We start from the raw sequence: 18,593 nt of genomic DNA, 5'->3' as shown, positions 1-18,593 counted from the left end.
AGTCCTTTGTTTTGTTCTCTGCACTTTTCTTGGAGCTGTCTGAGGGCAAAGACCATGTCAGTAGTTCCTGTTTGCGCGAAAGCCGCACTGTGATTCTGGGAGAATATTCTCGGCGACACTAGGTATTATTCTATTTAGTAGAATCCTAGCGAAGATTTTGCCTGCAATGGAGAGCAACGTGATTCCCCTGTAGTTTGAGCAGTCTGATTTCTTTCCTTTGTTTTTGTACAGGGTGATGATGGTTGCATCACGAAGATCCTGAGGCAGTTTTCCTTGGTCCCAACAAAGCTTGAAAAACTCATGCAGTTTGGCATGCAGAGTTTTGCCGCCAGCCTTCCAGACCTCTGGGGGGGGGATTCCATCCATACCTGCTGCTTTGCCACTTTTCAGTTGTTCGATTGCCTTATATGTCTCATCCAGGGTGAGAACCTCATCCAGCTCTAGCCTTAGGGGCTGTTGAGGGAGCTGGAGCAGGGCGGAATCTTGGACTGAGCGGTTGGCACTGAAAAGAGATTGGAAGTGTTCTGACCATCGGTTGTACCACTTTAAGTATTCCCTGTGCCATTGATGCTCTGTGATTAGCAAGGAATTGCTTAAGGTGGCGTGGAAAGAAAAAGTTTGAAAACCACGGTTTAAATCATTACCTAATTGACTTGTTCTGTGCACGGTTTCAGAACTCCAAAGGAAATTGACAATTTTTCCTCAAGCAAAACATTCCAGTAACAATTGGGTCCGGAGCAGTGATTCTCTACCTTCCCTTCCCACCCTGAAGCAAACCCTTATTAATCGCAGAGCAGGGAGGGCACAGGGATGACTTAAAGTGGGATGTGGGTGGGAAGAACCACAGTCCTGGTGGCTGCAGTCCAGATTGTTGGGGAGAGAGAGAAAAGAGTGATTGAAAGAGACCCTTGGTGGAATGACCATTCATTGAAGGAGAAAAGATCTTGGTTGGAGAGCAAATAGAAAAGAGAGGTTAGAAATGTAAAAATACAGGAGTTGACCTATTCCCACTGAGGGTTAATTTTTGGAATGGCGGAGCCCGTCCTACAGAGGGGGCTCGAAATCAGACAGCTTCTGGCTGGGTGTCTCCCTCCACCCGGTGAGCCAGGCGGGCGTTTCCCGGCTTCTTCTCTGTGCTTGTCTGGTTCCGGATCTCGCTCCACGTTCATGGTCAGCGGCTCTCCACCATCTTCATTCTCCAAGATTCCGCGGGGGCGGAGAGCGTATTTTTAAAAAAAATTATTTTGGACTCCAGTTGGCCCCCACCCCCCCAAGACGTCTGCAGTAGCCTGACTCCGTCGGCATTGGGAGGCGGTCTGGGAGTTTGGAGAACGGCGGCGGTGTCCTGAGGAGGGGGCGACGCGGTCGTGAGGGAGGCCCCGGCCACCCCCAGCAGCAGAGCAGAGGGCTGGGAGGCAAGAGCAGACCCGCGGCCGTCCGGAGGATCCCGAATGGAGAATTAAAGTGGAGGGGGTGGGGGGGGGGGGAAGAGAAAGAAAGCAAGGCACGATTTAAATGGAAGGAGAACGCGTCGGCTCAAGCCCGGTACGGGGAATGAGAGGGGAAATTCCGCTTCGTCGAGGGGAAAAAAGGAGAATTTAAGAGGATTTCATTCACTCACCCCCCCCCTCCCCTCCCCTCCCCGGGTCGGAGCCGAATTCAACTTTGAGGAAGACCCAAAGGCGAATGGAGAGCCTCGCTTCATTGTCCTGACCTTGCTCTCCCTCCCGCAGGAGAAAATAGTTTCCAGGAGGATTTTCCCCACCCTCCTGCTTTGGAAATCCACCGCCCCCGCCCACTAAAGAGGAAAACGAACGCCGGTGCACCCGTCAAAAGGGGAGCTGCCTACCATCCGGGCCCGACTGGCCCGTGGCGCGAGGAGCCGCTCCCTGCCGACCGTTGGGCGCGCGAGGCAAGTGGAGGCACGGGGAGCCCCGACTCGGCGGGCCCGCGGCGCCGCGCGCTTGCCGCTCCCCCCGGCGTGTTCCCTCCATTGCGGCGGCGGCCCATCGTCGGTGGGAAGGATGAGCGCGAGGTCTCCGGCGGCCGGTGCGGTGCTGCCCAGCTGTCAGTAACGAAGGGAGGGGAGGATCGCACTGACTGCCCGAAGCCGCCTTGATTATTCGTGCACATTCACCCTCGCTGGACATGGCTGCTTCCTTCTGCCTTCTCTTCGTTGGGATGCAGGCTGCCTTGTTGAGCGCCGGGGGCGGTAAGTGACGGCTTCCCTCTTCCCGGCTTCAGGGATGGCGGCATCGGATTTAAAGAGACTGCAGCAACCTCCCGTGTGCAGGGCAGGAGCCAAGGCCGAGGGAGAGGGGGTGAGGGCCCGAACTGGAGAGGGAAGGTGTGAAATAAGAAAGAATATTGGGTGGAGAGTGCGAGAAGGGGAGTATGGCCGTGGTTGGCACCGAATCATAAAAACTGGACGTGAATAGAACAGGAAACAATACAGCCCAGGAATAGATGTCTGGGCCGAAAATTAAACAACCCCCCGGCTTGCATATGGGTTCTCTTCCTCCATTCCCTTCCTATTCTTTTAGTGGCATTTTAAATGATCCCTGGCAGCCAGGTCCAGACATTGACCGATGTGGGGATAGGGGGAGCTTGCCTGGCGCATCTCATTTAACCTCCCTTCAGCTTAAACAGATTATCCATGCCTTTTGTAATTTTATTTTTTTTATCTTATCCCAAAGTACAACACTCGAAATTTGCGGCTTAAACTCCATTTGCCACTTGGGCTCAATATTTTAAAATTATTGACTTAAGATTGGTTCTTGTGGATAAATTCAAATGTATGTTTTCTAAAACTGACATCAAACTGGTAAAATGTTTATTCTAGAACACTGGTGGGTTGGAATAAGATTTGATTTGGATTTAGTTCCCATGAGTACCTGCATTCACCTCACACTGCGTCTGTTGTGCAACTACCCACTATAAACCTGAATCAAGAGAAGAAATGTGGTTAACTGAGTGTGCCCCAAGGCTGTATTTGTATTTCAAAACAGCTAAACTCCTGCTTGTTTTCCTCTAGTACTTGTGAATAATAGTTGTGGTCTTGATTTTGGCTTGGTGGTGGGGGAGGGGGAGAGAGAGAAATTTGATTGTATTATAGCTTTATGATGACACTGAAGCAAGTTCTCACATTTGTAATTATTAGATATTGGAATACTGTGAATGCAGATGTATGACGGAATATTTGAGAATAGGTATTCTGTGACGATGCTTCCCTCGTAATCCTGATTGTTTGGAAACAAAACACCCAGACTTTACACGTGAAGGAACATCTGCAGTTGAGTGAAATAGGAAACGTGGGTTCTGATTACTATTGACATTCTAAAATTGTATGATTTAATTTGGAATTAAAAATAAAACTTGCGTGGATGGCAAAGCTGCTCACAGTGTGGCTTTGGAGCATTCACTGAGCATACTTTAGTTTTGATGGTAATGCATTCCAAACCAAACTCTCAAGCAACAGTTGTACCCTGCAATTGGTGATCATTCCAAAATAAAGCAACTTCCAATCTGCTATGCCTTGATGTTTGATAATAACCTTTTTCTGATTTAAAAAAAACTGCTCCGTCACACTCATGTCCATTGTCATGAAGTGATTTGAGAGGCTCATCAAGCTCCTGCTGCCCCCATCACTAGACTCCCCCCCCCCCCCCCCCCCCTGCAGTTTGCATACAGACCCAACTGCTCTATGAATGATTCCATCGCCACCACCCTCCACCTAGCCCTTGCCCACCAGGAAAGCAAGGACTCGTATGTTCGAATGATGTTTATTGACTTTAGCTTTGCATTCAACACATCATACACAGTACCTGATAGGAAGTTGAGCCTGCTGGGTCTAAACAGCTCGCTCTGCGATTGGATTCTCGACCCTTTTGGGGAAACCTCAGGCAGTCCAGATTGGTAACACCATCTCCAAGTCCATCACACTGAGCACAGGGGTCTCCCAGGGCCATGCGCTTAGTCCACTGCTGTTCACTCTGCTGACCCATGACTGTGCAGCTGGAACCTAATCATCAAGTTTGCCGACGACACGACCGTGGTGGGCCTGATTAGTAAGAATGATAAGACCATGTACAGTCACTTACAGCTGGTGTAGAGCCAACAACCTGTATCTAAACGTTTAAAAAATAAACAAGAGATGGTTGTCAACTTCAAGAGGGCCCGAGGGACCCCACTCTGCTGACCATTGACGGCTCTACCATTAAAATCGTCAAGAGTATCAAGTTCCTTGGAGTACACTTGGCAGAGAATCTCACCTGGTCCCTTAACACCAGCTCTATAGTCAAGAAAGCCCAGCAGTGCTTCCCTCTTCCTGTGAAGGCTGAGGAAAGTTAATCTCCCACCCTCCATCCACACTCCATTCTACAGAGGAGGTATTGAGAGCATCCTGTCTGGTTTGGAAGCTGTACCTCCTCAGACCACAAGACCTTGCAGAGGATAGTGAAGTCAGTGGAAAAGATCATGAAGGACTTCTACAATACTTGATGCAGGTGAAACACAATAAATATTGTGAAGGACTCCACACACCATTCGTGTAAATTGTTTTCCCTTCTGCTATCTGGTAGGAGATACTGCAACACTCAGGCCCTCATGCCCAGATTGGGCAACAGTTTTTTTCCCCCCAAGCCATCGGACTCCTGAATTCCCAGAACATATGTGGATAGGGTACTGTGGACTTTCACTGTATACATCTTAATATTTTAATATGTTCAACTTCTATTCCAACTTGTATTTATGTAAATATGCTCTGTGGTTCTGAAGAAACACTATCGTCTTTACTATGAGAGCATGGTATGAATGTTAAATAAAAGTGACTTGACTAGAAATATTGTGGACAATGGATTTGCATCCAATTGTCATTTAGTTTTAGTGTATTGAGTGTATCTTCAGCTATGTACATTGACAGAAACAACAGTGAATGAGAGGAAAAGAATGAAAGTTGGTAGATAGATGCAGGATGAGGAAATCCTGAAGTAAAGATGACAAGTATATGGTACAGTGGATTAATTCAATATTTGCGAAGAGGCAGATTTAATGGAGATTTATATTTTAGTTTGATTGATGTGTATTTAAGGAAACCAGTGGATGTCTGCACTTCAGAGCATTTCTGAATGTCATAAACATATGTGACTACAAAAAAAGTTGTTAAATGAAGAAAGATCTTGCTGGTTTGGGACTAATTTAATATATTACCTTGGAGAGGAGAGCAATTGTTTTGAGGTTGGAACAAGAGTTGTGAAACACACTCGAGAGGGCTGAGCTGTGTTAAAAGGAGGGTGAAATTAACAATTACTGTTTATAATTCAGATAGAGAATGGGACAAGGAAGGAATTAAAAAGAACTGGGAACTGAAGTGAGTTTCAACAGAAAACAGTTTGAATATTTTATGTATACTCTCAAGAAACTTGCAAAAAAAAGGGGATAGGCCACCTGGCTTCCTACTAGATTATGGCTACTCTGTCTCAGGCTCAAAGGATGGTTTTCCCCCAGATCCCTTTATCATTCAATCCCTAGATCTTTCAAAATGCATGTACCTCCACTTTAAATACTTCTAATGACCTATCTTCCATAATTCTTGAGCAAATAATTCTAGACATTCTCCATTCTCTGGGAAAAGGAATTATGTATACCTTAGTTTTAAATGACTAACTGCTTATTTTAAACTCATTCAAGATTCTCCTTGTAGTGAAAACATCTCATCATATCCTTGTCGTTCCTCCTAAGGATCTTGTGTTTCAATAAGACTTTCTGTTATTCCACTAAACACCAAATATAAACCCAACCTGTTTAATCTCTCTTTATAGGATAATCCTCTAGCTAGGAATTAGTCTGATGAATCTCTTTTGTACTGCTTCCAATCCTTTAGGTGCAGCGTCAGCAGTTATGTTTATAATTGTAACAAAATTTATGTATTTCTAAATCAACACATTTGCAATAATGGCCATTAGGCCACTTGTTTTCTGTGCTCTCTGCATTTGTCTGATTCCCATATTGAAATTCATTTACTTGAATTTCTTGATCCCTTTAGGCTTGCAGTTTCATTTTTCATTTGGAAAGGTAATATTAAGCAAATTTTCAGGTTGGCAAGAATACTTTAATGATTGGTATTGACCCTCATTGGTGTATAGTCTATAATGATGTACAAACAGGCTATGATACACAGTTGTGTGGAAATACGAAGTGAGGTTGCAAAGGAATATATTTTGAGGGTGGGTGAGAAGTAAAAATTAGGGGTGTTGTATAGGGAAATGGGAAGTTGATTAGAAGAACTGAAAAGAATAATGCAAAAGGAGGTAAACTAGTAAATGTTGCTGTGCAGAGGAATCTAGTTTTTCTGGCCCATTAAAATGCAGAATAAAAATGTTGGAAGATGCATTGTCCATTGACTTTTATTGCATTGGCATTGGAGAAATTACATCTTATGCAACTGCATAGGGGTTTGGTGAGTTCATAGCTGAATTATTGTTTATGGGTTTGGTCTCTATACTATGGTGGTAGGATCACAGTATTAGATTTACTGGATCTTGGGATAAAAGATTGTTCTTGAGAGATTCAGTCTCAATGTCTTGTACTTTTAAGTTTAGAACAATGAAAGGTGATCTCAGTGAAATGTAACATTGAGAGAAATAAGACTAGAAGCTGAAAGGCAAGTTTTTCCATCTAGAGAGTTCAGAGATTGGAGGCAAAAGCCCTTTTTCCACTGGCATCCCAGTTAATTGGCCGTGTATTGTCCCGGTATAGGAAGCCGTTTGTGCTGTTTCCACTGGCCCACCTTTAACTGGAACAGTGAGTACTTTTCCACTGAACACAACTCATCCCTGGGGATCGGAGAGTCTACCTTCAACTGGAAACGGGTGATTTTCTGATGTCCTTTCTCCACTGGTTTAATTCGTACGCTGGCGTCAACTGACACTGGGGATATGAGTAGGGGTAGAGGCTGTCCAATCCCCACCATGAAATGACATCATTTGATGCTGGTATGCTGACTGTTTTCTTTTTCCATTAATTCCTGGGACAATGTGCCAGTGTAAAAGGGGGTAAAGTTTCAGGATGAATGATGACCCTATGGGTACAGAACCGAGATGAAGAGAAATTATTTATTTGAGGATATTTCATTTCTGAGGAAATGTATACGTGCCTGCATTTTGTTCATGCCTTGATTAAAGGCTTCGGCCTGAAATATTGGTTGTGTTTCTTTATTTTTGCTATTTAAAGATTGCTACATGACTTGAGAGTTTCTTGAGCATTCTTGCATAAAATAAAATTATCCTTTCTTCCCTTTGGCTTGGCTTCGCGGACGAAGATTTATGGAGGGGGTAAAAAGTCCACGTCAGCTGCAGGCTCGTTTGTGGCTGACAAGTCCGATGCGGGACAGGCAGACACGATTGCAGCGGTTGCAGGGGAAAATTGGTTGGTTGGGGTTGGGTGTTGGGTTTTTCCTCCTTTGCCTTTTGTCAGTGAGGTAGGCTCTGCGGTCTTCTTCAAAGGAGGTTGCTGCCCGCCAAACTGTGAGGCGCCAAGATGCACGGTTTGAGGCGTTATCAGCCCACTGGCGGTGGTCAATATGGCAGGCACCAAGAGATTTCTTTAGGCAGTCCTTGTACCTTTTCTTTGGTGCACGTCTGTCACGGTGGCCAGTGGAGAGCTCGCCATATAACACGATCTTGGGAAGGCGATGGTCCTCCATTCTGGAGACGTGACCCATCCAGCGCAGCTGGATCTTCAGCAGCGTGGACTCGATGCTGTCGACCTCTGCCATCTCGAGTACTTCGACGTTAGGGATGTAAGCGCTCCAATGGATGTTGAGGATGGAGCGGAGACAACGCTGGTGGAAGCGTTCTAGGAGCCGTAGGTGGTGCCGGTAGAGGACCCATGATTCGGAGCCGAACAGGAGTGTGGGTATGACAACGGCTCTGTATACGCTTATCTTTGTGAGGTTTTTCAGTTGGTTGTTTTTCCAGACTCTTTTGTGTAGTCTTCCAAAGGCGCTATTTGCCTTGGCGAGTCTGTTGTCTATCTCATTGTCGATCCTTGCATCTGATGAAATGGTGCAGCCGAGATAGGTAAACTGGTTGACCGTTTTGAGTTTTGTGTGCCCGATGGAGATGTGGGGGGGCTGGTAATCATGGTGGGGAGCTGGCTGATGGAGGACCTCAGTTTTCTTCAGGCTGACTTCCAGGCCAAACATTTTGGCAGTTTCCGCAAAGCAGGACGTCAAGCGCTGAAGAGCTGGCTCTGAATGGGCAACTAAAGCGGCATCATCTGCAAAGAGTAGTTCACGGACAAGTTTCTCTTGTGTCTTGGTGTGAGCTTGCAGGCGCCTCAGATTGAAGAGACTGCCATCCGTGCGGTACCGGATGTAAACAGCGTCTTCATTGTTGGGGTCTTTCTATCCTTTAGGTTCCTATTAAATCTCTCACCCTTCAGCTTAAACCTATAGCTTGTTTCTGATTTCCTCTACTTTGGCCAAAGGTCTCTGATCTATTCCTTTCATTTTGTACACCTCTATGAGATCATCCCTCATTGTCCAGAATGAAGCCCTAGTCTGCTCAACCACTCCCTATAGCTCAGGCCCCAGAATCTTGGCCTGTACCCTCTCCATTTTGACAACGTCTTTCTTTTTCTTTTTTGTTTAAATTTTTTATTTTTCACACCATAAATCACATTAGCCATGATACACACTTTTTCTTTTTCACACACTTACAGTGACTTTTTTCTCCCCCCCTCCCTCCTCCCAAGCCACCCCCCCCTCCCTCCTCCCAAGCCACACCCCCACCCCCCCCTCCCATCCATTTTAGGTATACAATCTAGGTTACATTAAACCAGTCAGACAATGTTGTCATTCAACAAAAATACACCAGAAATTCTACTGAGTCCATTCTTTTCTTTCCTTCTCCTTCCATCAACTTAGGTAATGATTGTCCCCGGTAGGTTTTCGCTATTGTATTTAATGTAAGGCTCCCATATTTGTTCGAATATTTCAATATTATTTCTTAAACTTTATGTAATTTTTTCTAATGGAATACATTTATTCATTTCTATATACCATTGTTGTATTTTCAGATTATCTTCCAATTTCCAGGTTGACATAATTTCTTGAGGCACAGTGATCACAACTGAGTCCAATACTCCACATGGTGCTTCACCAATGTCTTGTACAACTGCAACCAGAAAATTCACTTATCTGGCATCTGCCAATCTTTATTGGTGCCGGATACCAGGGGTTTTACTGTACTATGTACATGTATTCTTACATTTCTCTGCTCTACAATATACCCCAAATCCCTCCTATTCACTGAGTAGATCCTACTCATGGTTGACTTTCCAAAATGCAACACCTCGATTTCTCTGTTTTAAATTCCATCAACCATTCCTCTGCCCACCTGTCCAACCAATCAAAATTCTGCTACAATTTTTAGCAATAATCTTTTCTTTCAACAATACCAGACACTTTAGTGTCATCTGCAAACTTGCTAATCATGCCATGTATGTTTTCATCTGAATGATTGATATAGATATTGAACTGCAATGGGCACGGCCTTGAATCCTGAGGCATATTACTAATCACAGACCTCCAGTCTGGGGAAAAAAAATGCTCCACCATCACCCTCTGTTTTCTTCCATGAAGCCAATTTTCTATCATTCTACTCTCTCTTATTGGATCCCATATGATCTAATCTTCTAGCCAGCCTACCATGATGAACCTTATCAAATGCATTGCTAAATCCATGTATCCATGTACAATCAACTTGTCTTTTTTCATTCTTTCAAATCCTTGGTTCCTTTCTTCTTCAACCTTGCGTTCTTTTTCATGATTTCCATTTTCTGATCATTTTTGTTTTCCATTTAAGTTGCATGTGGAATGATGTGGCCTTTGTTCCTTTCTTGAATGCTCAACCCCCATTACATCATTACTCACAAATAATGTTAACACAATATAATTTGTAATAATTAATGTGGCAAAGTATTAATAACACATAGTTTGGAGGAAGGAAAAATAATTGGGCATGGTATTGGGCTTTTGCCTGGCTACTAGCTTGGGTTTGCTTGCCTACTTGTTTTTTAGTTCGTAAATGTTCCAGGAAAGTAAGGAAATACATGGTAATGACCTTTTTGCTCATGTAGAACTAATTTTGAGAAGCTGCTTGTTTGAAAAATATCTCTTAATGAACCTGGAAATGTAATAAATTCCAAAATGCTACTTGTGTATATTAAAGAAATTGTTCAACTTTTTCACTTCAAGGGTATCCATATCTCAAATAGGGAATCTGCAGAAGTGGGTATGATTTTGACGTTCAAAGACATTTGGACAGGTGCATGAGTAAGAACTGTTTATGTGAGGAGAGAGTTGATCGAGGTATATAAAATTGAGGTATAGAGGAAATGTGAGCAGGTTTTGTCCACTGAGGTTGATGAGACCAGGACTGGAGAACATGGGTGAAATGTTCTGTAATGTAATGGCTCTCTAGGGAGATGGGCCAAATGCAGGCAAATAGATGTGTATGGGCATCTTAATCACGATGGGCTGTTGGGCTAAATGGCCTATTCTAGTGCTGAAAAACTATGAATTTGCTCAGTTCTAAGGTAATATTTCAATTGCTTTAATAATGCCCATCTGTTTGTAGTCCATGTAAAGCGTATTACAACATTCTATCTGTGGAAATTTAGTTGGAAGCATTCCAGTCCAAGCTGCAAGTGCCAACAATAATCATTGTCACTGTCATGGCTGCACTAGACTGCCCTGCTGAAAGTTTATGGTTTTGGCCAAGAGTTGTGATGATGGAATGTCAAAGGTGACAGTCTGATAATCAATGATTCACAAATCCACTAAAAATATTCTACAAATGAATATAATTGGCTTTAATTTTCTCATTGTTCACTTAAAACATTGCTTCTTTTGTTGGATACAATGAGTCTTGAGGGACTGGGATTCTACGTGCTGAATATAATATCTGAATTGGAGATGCGAGCTGAGCTTGGATGAACTGCATCAGAAGACTGCTAATCAAAGCTGTATGGGGGTTGTTGCTTTGCCTCACACTAGCTTTTCAGCAGGAAACCTTGGCTAATGTTTATCTTTCTAGTCCAGAAACTGTGCTAAATATGAACCTGGCTGACCTGACTGTTAATTTGGTACTGATTAAGATTTGCATGTGGAATTTTAAAATTTTGTTTTGGTCTGTCTTTAACAGTAAATCATTAGTGAGATGGTTGTAAAGGAGTGTCCAAAATTTTTGTTTCCATTCCTTTTGCTCATTTCAAAATTAATGATATTTCAATAGTGACTGTGGGATGACCTTATGGAAGCAGCTGCATTGCTGGATTTGCATTTGTACTCTGAGAGTAAACTAAACCATTAAAAGTGAAGAGTTCAGGTTGTAAGGACTCTGCCTGTTCTGCTCAGTCAGTTCCTGCAATAGGATGATGCTGACTTATCAGTCAGTAGCCTTGTGGCCTTTTCATAATTTTCAAATTGGTGTTTGTGTGGTTCAGGTTGATTGCCCTCTGGACTGGGAAAGAAGTATTTTTTAAAAAATGTTTCACTAGTGACATGCAGTAATACAGCACCCTTGACTGAATCAGACAGATGTTGGTACAAGTCTCTGTCTAGAGATTGAGTCATGTACAGCACAGAAGTGGATTCTATGGCCCACCACATCAATGCTAACCATTAAGTACTTGTTTATTCCAAATCAATTTACCAGCACTTGGTCTGCAGCCTCTGTCTTGATGATTCAAATGGTTGACTAGATTTTTAAATGTGTGATAGAGTACCTTCTGTCATTACTGCCTTGGTAATACATTGCAGATTTTAATACTCTCTGGGAGGGTGTAAAAAGACACCTTAGATCTGAGCTAAACCTTTTGCCCATACACTTCAGGTCAGAGGTTAGGGAACACTGCATTTTTAAAGGGTATAATTTTTTTTGCACCTTCTCTCTCAGATCCAGAAAACTTTGAAGAAGATGGGTGTTATTGGTAGTGTTCAAAACAAATTATTTATCCTTGACCTGACATTCATAAAGCCGAATATCTGGTCACTTGCATTATGTAGAAGCTTATTGTGTTCATTGGTCACTACAGTGGCCTCCATAATGTTTGAGACAAACACACTTTTTTCCTTTACTTGCCTCTACTCCACAATTTTAAATTTGTAATCAAACAATTCACATGTGACTAGAGGGCACATTCCAGATTTTATTCCAGGTTATTTGTATAGATTTTGGTTTGACCATGTAAAAATTACTGCACTTTTTATACATAGGTCCCTCATTTCAGGGCACCATAATGTTTGGGACATCTGGTTTCACAGGTGTTTAAGAGTACTTGGGTATGTTTAATTGCTTCATTGGTGCAGGTATAGAATAGCTAGGGTTGATTCTAAGCATTTGATCACATTTGGAGTCTATAGTTCCCATTTTTCTATGACCAGAGTTTTGCTAATGAAAGTCAAAGAAACAATTGAGGCTGAAAAACAAGAATAAAGCAGAAAGGGTCAACACCAAACATTAGGATTATTTACTAAGTTTGGAATATCATTAAGAAGGAAAAGTATACTGGTTAGTTCAGTAATCGTAAAGGGACTGATATTCCAAGGAAGACTCCACTGCTGATGACAGAAGAATTCTCATCATAATAAAGAAAAATCCCCAAACAGCTGTCCCACAGATCAGAAACATTCTTCAGGAAGGAGGAGTGGATGTGTCGATGACTACTGTCTGCAGAAGACTTCATGAACAGAAATATAGGGGCTACGCTGCAAGATACCAACCACGGCAAAGGTGGTATGCTTTGGATCTTGGGCAGTTCCTTTGTCTCCAAACTTTGCTCTTGCCATCACTCTGATGCAGGTTAATTTTGGCTTCATCTGTCCACAAGACCTTTTTCCAGAATTCTGCAGGCTCTTTTAAATACTTCTTGGCAAACTGTAATCTGGCCATCCTTTCTGTGGCTAACTAGTGGTTTGCATCTTGCAGTGTAGCCTCTGTATTTCTGCTCATGATGTCTTGTGTACTTCACATGTATAGTTTGTGTGTGATTTGTTTTTGAATACTTTATTTATCATTTTTTAAAACCAGAAAACATTGAAATACATTTGAATATGATTCATATAGAGAATACATGTGGAATCTATAACAACCCCCCCCCCCCAACCCCCTTCCCACCCTACTACCCCTCCCTCCACCCCCTCACCCTCCCTGTAAACCCAAATCCCAAAGATACGAAAAAAAGAGATCCAAATCATCAATCACATAACTAAATGCCATGGTCTAGAGCAATACTACCACACTGCGTCATAGAAAGTTCAAAATGGGGAAAACAAATTTATGATCAATCACAAATGCATATTTGCTCAATTCTCCCTTCTGTTATCCCACCTTGCTTATTCAGGTGCTTTGACTCTAGGAGGAGGAAAGGTCTGCTCCCTTGACTTTAGTTCTGGCTAATCATTGCAATGCTAAATGTATTGCTTCTGTATGAAGATTTTTATTTATGAAGACTTTTTTTGTTAGCATATATTAAACCATCAAGCCTCAATTTTTCCACCATATTTTGTAAACCAAAAGTGAACCAAGTATCTCATTGCAACTTCAGGACTTGTTTGAATGATGAAACATTGGTTTAATAATTATAAAACATTTATAGATAACTGATGATTTTTGGTTAATATTGTCATGAGATTAGGGCCCGAAGCTGTGCTTACATAATGCAAGGGAAAGGTGGGAGTCAGACCTGGGTACAACAGTCCATGAGTGGTGCTGGTCAGACCTGTGTTGGGACAGCATGACAGCAGTCATTAATGCCATGTACATGTTGGTGCAATATAATTTCTTGCATCAATCATATCACACATCCCAAAAATTACTTAAATCCAAACCAAAAATTTCAGAAATGTGCTGTAGGTGTGGCTTGGAGATTGGAACCTTTATCCATTCAATCTGGCTGTATACAAAGGTGAGATCCTTCTAAGAGAACATGGGGGACCATTCTGAAAAAAATGATCCGGAATTGTACCTTCTGGGAAATGTTACGGATGTGTGTTTTAAACTGTCCAAGTACCAAATTCAGTTTGTGATGGTCACTTTGGTGGTAGCCAGGAAATGTATATCAGTCACATTGAACTCCGATTCCCAACTAAATATTACACAATGGAATACAGAAATGCAGAGTTGTTTTCCCTGGAGAAAATTGTGTACAATTTAAGGAGGAAGTCTGACACATTCGTTAAGTATGGCAACTTTATCTGCAACACATTGGTGTGCAGATATAATTATACCCCTTCTGATTAAAAGGAAGGCAATAATCTGTGCCAGATATAAATGAGGTGGGTCATGGAGCAGATGACTTGCTCTTATATTTTGCTCTTTTTTTAAAATTTCAGGTTACTTTGGGCTTAAATTCCTTTAAGGGTCTGTGATTATACTGATAATTTTTGTGTTTGTTTAATTTATATAAACTTTTTCTTATTAGGATATGGGGGAGAGGGTTAGGGGAAAAATAGAAAAAAAAAATAATATTGTCAAGATTTAATAACAAAATATGTTATTGTCGGCTAATGGTCTTGTTATTTAGCACTTACATTTTCTCTAAAATTAGTCTTGTAACACTTTTATACCCATGTGATATAGGGACAGATCTCTAATCACCAGTACACATCATGGCAGAAGGAAAACTGACCACGGTGTCTACAGATTTTCATGGTTTCCTTTTTTTTTACACACATTATGGCAGACTTAAACCTACCGATATTGTATCCAAGAATGATACCATGGCAGATCAATACAATAACCTGGTGTTATACAGTGACAGATCTATGCTCATGATCTGTACCATAGAATTAAAATGACAAGCATGTACCCCCCAGTATTTGACTCTCATGCATTACTGCAGTTGATCTATTTGATATATTTTTAGTTTTTCCAAAAGGAAACAGCTTCAAGTAACTTTATCAGGCTTGTGTCTCAGTCCATATGGAGGAAGGAATTTGTATTTGGTATCTTTTACATTTTCAGATTGCTTCAGCATTTTACTGTCAATTATTTAGTTGGTGTGGGAAAATGTTCCCAAATTATGATTGGTAGTGCAGTAAAAAAAACCCTATTCAGCACCAATGGGGATTGCGGATGCCAGACATGCAAATTTTCCAATCGCCTGAGATTTGCTCTTACCATGCCTAACTACTCAAAACTTAAAAATTTCACCGTAAAAATCAGTCATCCTCTATGCTGGGTCTAAAATCCAAACCTTGACTGAGAAGTCTCAACACTGCTTCCATCTTCCTGCCTGCCTGCTCTGATGCAATCTTGCAAATGCCCTGTTAGTTATCAAACAGGTCTCGGCATTCCCCTATGGGGTCCATCTGCCCAGTCCCACTGTTATCAGCTATGTACAGGCTTTAAGCGGCCTGTTACAGGAGCTGAAGGTGGTTTATTTAAAAATGTACAAATAAAATAAAAGCTTTTACATGGTATTTTGTTATTAAAATGTTGTGATTTGCTTATAACTGCATCCACTGGTCAACTGTATGTAGGAAAACATGAAAGTCTGCAGACACCTTGGTTGAAGTAAAAACACAATACGTAAAACTCAGTAGGTCAAACAGTATACTTTGTATAGCAAAGATAAAGATATATAACCAATGTTTTGGGCTTGAGCCCTTCATCAAGGTATTGAAAAATGTTGATAGGCATCTGAACAAAAAGGTAAGGGGGGAGTGGGGGGAGGAGCATGGTTTCAAAGGCAAGAGGTAATAGATGAAGGGGGGAGGCAAGCAGGTGGAAGAGAGATTACAAGGTGAATAGAGAGGGAAGGGGGTGGAGAGCTGAGGGAAAGAAGACAGAGGGAAGGGAGGGAGAATGGAGAGTAGGTTAGCAGAAACCGGAGAAGTCTATGTTGATGTCACCTGGCTGGAGATTGCCGAGACGGAAAATCACGTGTTCTTCTTTCAATTTATGGGTAGTCTTGTTTGGATAGTACATGAAGTCATGGACAGTCATGTGAGCATAAGTGCATTGTTTTTGATGATTTGAGCAAGTTAAACTCATTAATTTTCTGCAGAAAGCTTGAAGGTCACCCTTTTGAGAACCATTGTTGCTATTACTTTGTCAGTCTGGCTCCTATTGTATTTATCTTACCTTTTAGACTTCCAACATCTGGAATTTAAAAAAAAAATCACCCTACAGTTTGTTCATACATAACTGTCATGTACAACTTGTATCCAACTGTTGATGGATGTTTGTAGCTCAAGTTGACATCAACATCATTTCCACAATCAAAAAAATATTACAATGTCAGTAACAATGCTGCTAGGTAATATTGACCAATTTATGAATATAATTTTGTTGGGGGGAGGGCCAAAAAATGGTCTCACACTTTTTTCTTGTGTTTTGGCATTATAATGGATGAAAGAAAGAATACTTGGATTTGTTCTGTTGTTGGAAAGTTTCAAGATGTGAAGGTATGTCTGAACAAATATAGTTTGTGTTGTTTATTACAAGAGGAGATTACTGCATCCCACAAATATGTTGGTTTACACATAACTGCTGTGGAATAATGGCTGGGAGTCAAAGGAGTGTTCAGTATCTTTCTTTAATTTGGGGATGGATGGAACTGTTTAATTCCATTCCCACCAACATAGGATGGGTGACTTTTGAATTGTCACTAAACAGCATAATTTAAACATGTAAGAAAATATGTAGCGGTGGAGTGGGGAGGGGTGTAAATATTCACAATCTATAACCTGGACTATTATTGTTTAAATTCTGAATGAAAGTACATCTCTGAAGAGAATGACAATTGGTGATGGATAACTTCTCTAAATTGGAAAGTGGCATATGAATGAATTTATTATGTGTGAAGGTTAGAAGCAAATCTAAAGTGGTATTGAGCTTGGTTATGCAGCAGCCAGAGTACTGCATTTAGTTCTGTGGAGTGCACTTCAAAAGCATATACTGAATTGATCGGACAGGCTAAAAGGCAGTGATACTGAAGATAAAAGGTTAAAATATAAAATTTCGCAAACTCGTTTTTATTCCCTTGATTATAGTAAGAATGAGATGATTTTAATTTAAGTATTCAAGATAATTAAAGGATTTGATAGGGTGGTTGCAGAGAAACTATTTTATCTTGTTGAGGGAGTCCAAGACAAGGAGCCTTAACCTAAAATTAGAGATGGGTTTTCTGGGTGGGCTTATGTTTCCTTTAGATGAAGAAATCTTGAAGAAACTATTCAATGAGAGAAAGGTGTTGAGCCTGGAGGGTGTGATGTGATCTATTTGAAAACTGCAGAGCCAAGTCTATTCCAACATTCAAATAGAAAGTGGCTGAATGATTAACATTTGAGGTCAGCTATTTTCTATTTCAATGGTAGAACAAGCTCAAGTCATTGATTAACATTCTTATGCTTGCATTCCATCCTCTATTCTTAAAAGGATACTGTGGCGGTGTGAGCAGTGGAAGAAACACAGCCACTATGTTGAGGGTCGTTAACGACAGTTTTTATTCAAATTCAGCACGCCAAGGGTATTAGCTTGGCAATTAAAAATGGAACAAGTATCGAGAACTATTATGCTGTTAAAAAGAATTCAATAGTTACTTATAAACCTCAGGTAATTAATGACCAATTTTATTCATTTTATCAGAAATTGTATACTTCTGATGGAAAACAGGATGATGGTTCTACTTATTCCTTCTTATCTAAGTTAAACTTACCGGTTTTGAGGGAGGAAGAGGTAAAGGAATTTTAAGCTCCGTTTACAAATTTTGAGATTAAAGAAGCTATACAAGAGATATCAAATGGAAAGTTGCCAGATGACGGATTTTCAGTGGAATTTTATAAAGTGTTTTATGAAGATTTAGCTTCTATATTTAGGGATGTGTTGCAACAAATAACTGAAGATCAGTCACTACCAGAATCTTGTTCTAGTACGATAATTACAGTGATTCCAAAGAAAGATAGAGACCCGATGAATGTAGCTTTGTATAGACCAATTTCTTTATTAAATGTGAATTATAAAATAGTGGCTAAAGTATTGGCGAATAGACTTGCTAAATAAATATTTTCCTCAGTTGGTACATATAGATCAAATAGGTTTTATTAAGAATAGAAGTGCGTCTGATAATATTTTTAGATTGATAATGTTGATCAATGCATCGCTACAGCATCCTAACCAACCAATGGTGGTTGCGCTTGATGTGGAAAAAGCTTTTGATAGGGTTTAATGGAATTTTCTATTCAAGGTGTTAGAGAAGTTTAATTTTAGACCTTTTTTTATTGGTTAGGTTAAGGCATCGTATAAAAATCCAGTTGCTAGGGTGGTGACAAATGGTCAAACATCCCTGCCATTTAAACTATCGCGATCAACCTGTCAAGTTTGTCCATTATCACCAGCCTTGTTTCATTGGTCATTGAACCATTAGCTCAGACAATTTGACAGAATGATAAGGTTAAAGGGATAAGAATTGCAGATGATGAATATAAGATTAATTTATTTGCTGATGATGTATTGGTTTATTTGACACATCCAGAACAGTCTTTGAAATATTTACAATAATGTTTGGTTCAATTTGGGGAGTCA

General features: G+C 41.1%; 1 protein-coding gene and 1 long non-coding RNA gene across 7 annotated transcripts in view; one reads left to right on the top strand and one right to left on the bottom strand.

Annotated features, from left to right (window-relative positions):
• LOC138761607 (uncharacterized) overlaps positions 1-2,300 on the bottom strand; it is a 113,649-nt gene extending 111,349 nt beyond the window's left edge. For 2 of the 4 annotated variants that reach the window (XR_011356391.1, XR_011356390.1), the window contains exon 1: positions 1,850-2,297. This is a non-coding gene — a long non-coding RNA (uncharacterized lncRNA). Of the gene's footprint in view, positions 1-1,714 lie in introns of all 4 variants that reach the window. The other 2 variants (XR_011356393.1, XR_011356392.1) reach the window with 2 other exon arrangements.
• bmpr2b (bone morphogenetic protein receptor, type II b (serine/threonine kinase)) overlaps positions 1,099-18,593 on the top strand; it is a 306,159-nt gene continuing 288,664 nt past the window's right edge. For 2 of the 3 annotated variants that reach the window (XR_011356387.1, XR_011356386.1), the window contains exon 1: positions 1,099-2,212. Coding sequence is in view for 1 of the 3 variants with exons in the window: in XM_069933992.1 (XP_069790093.1) it covers positions 2,149-2,212 (64 nt within the window). In the remaining 2 variants the exon portion in view is untranslated. The remainder of the gene's footprint in view (positions 2,213-18,593) is intronic. The other variant, XM_069933992.1, reaches the window with a different exon arrangement.

The sequence above is a fragment of the Narcine bancroftii genome, chromosome 4 (genome assembly GCF_036971445.1).
Source record: "Narcine bancroftii isolate sNarBan1 chromosome 4, sNarBan1.hap1, whole genome shotgun sequence".
NCBI classification, from domain to species: Eukaryota; Metazoa; Chordata; class Chondrichthyes; order Torpediniformes; family Narcinidae; genus Narcine; species Narcine bancroftii.
This window is presented reverse-complemented; position numbering and strand designations above follow the sequence as displayed.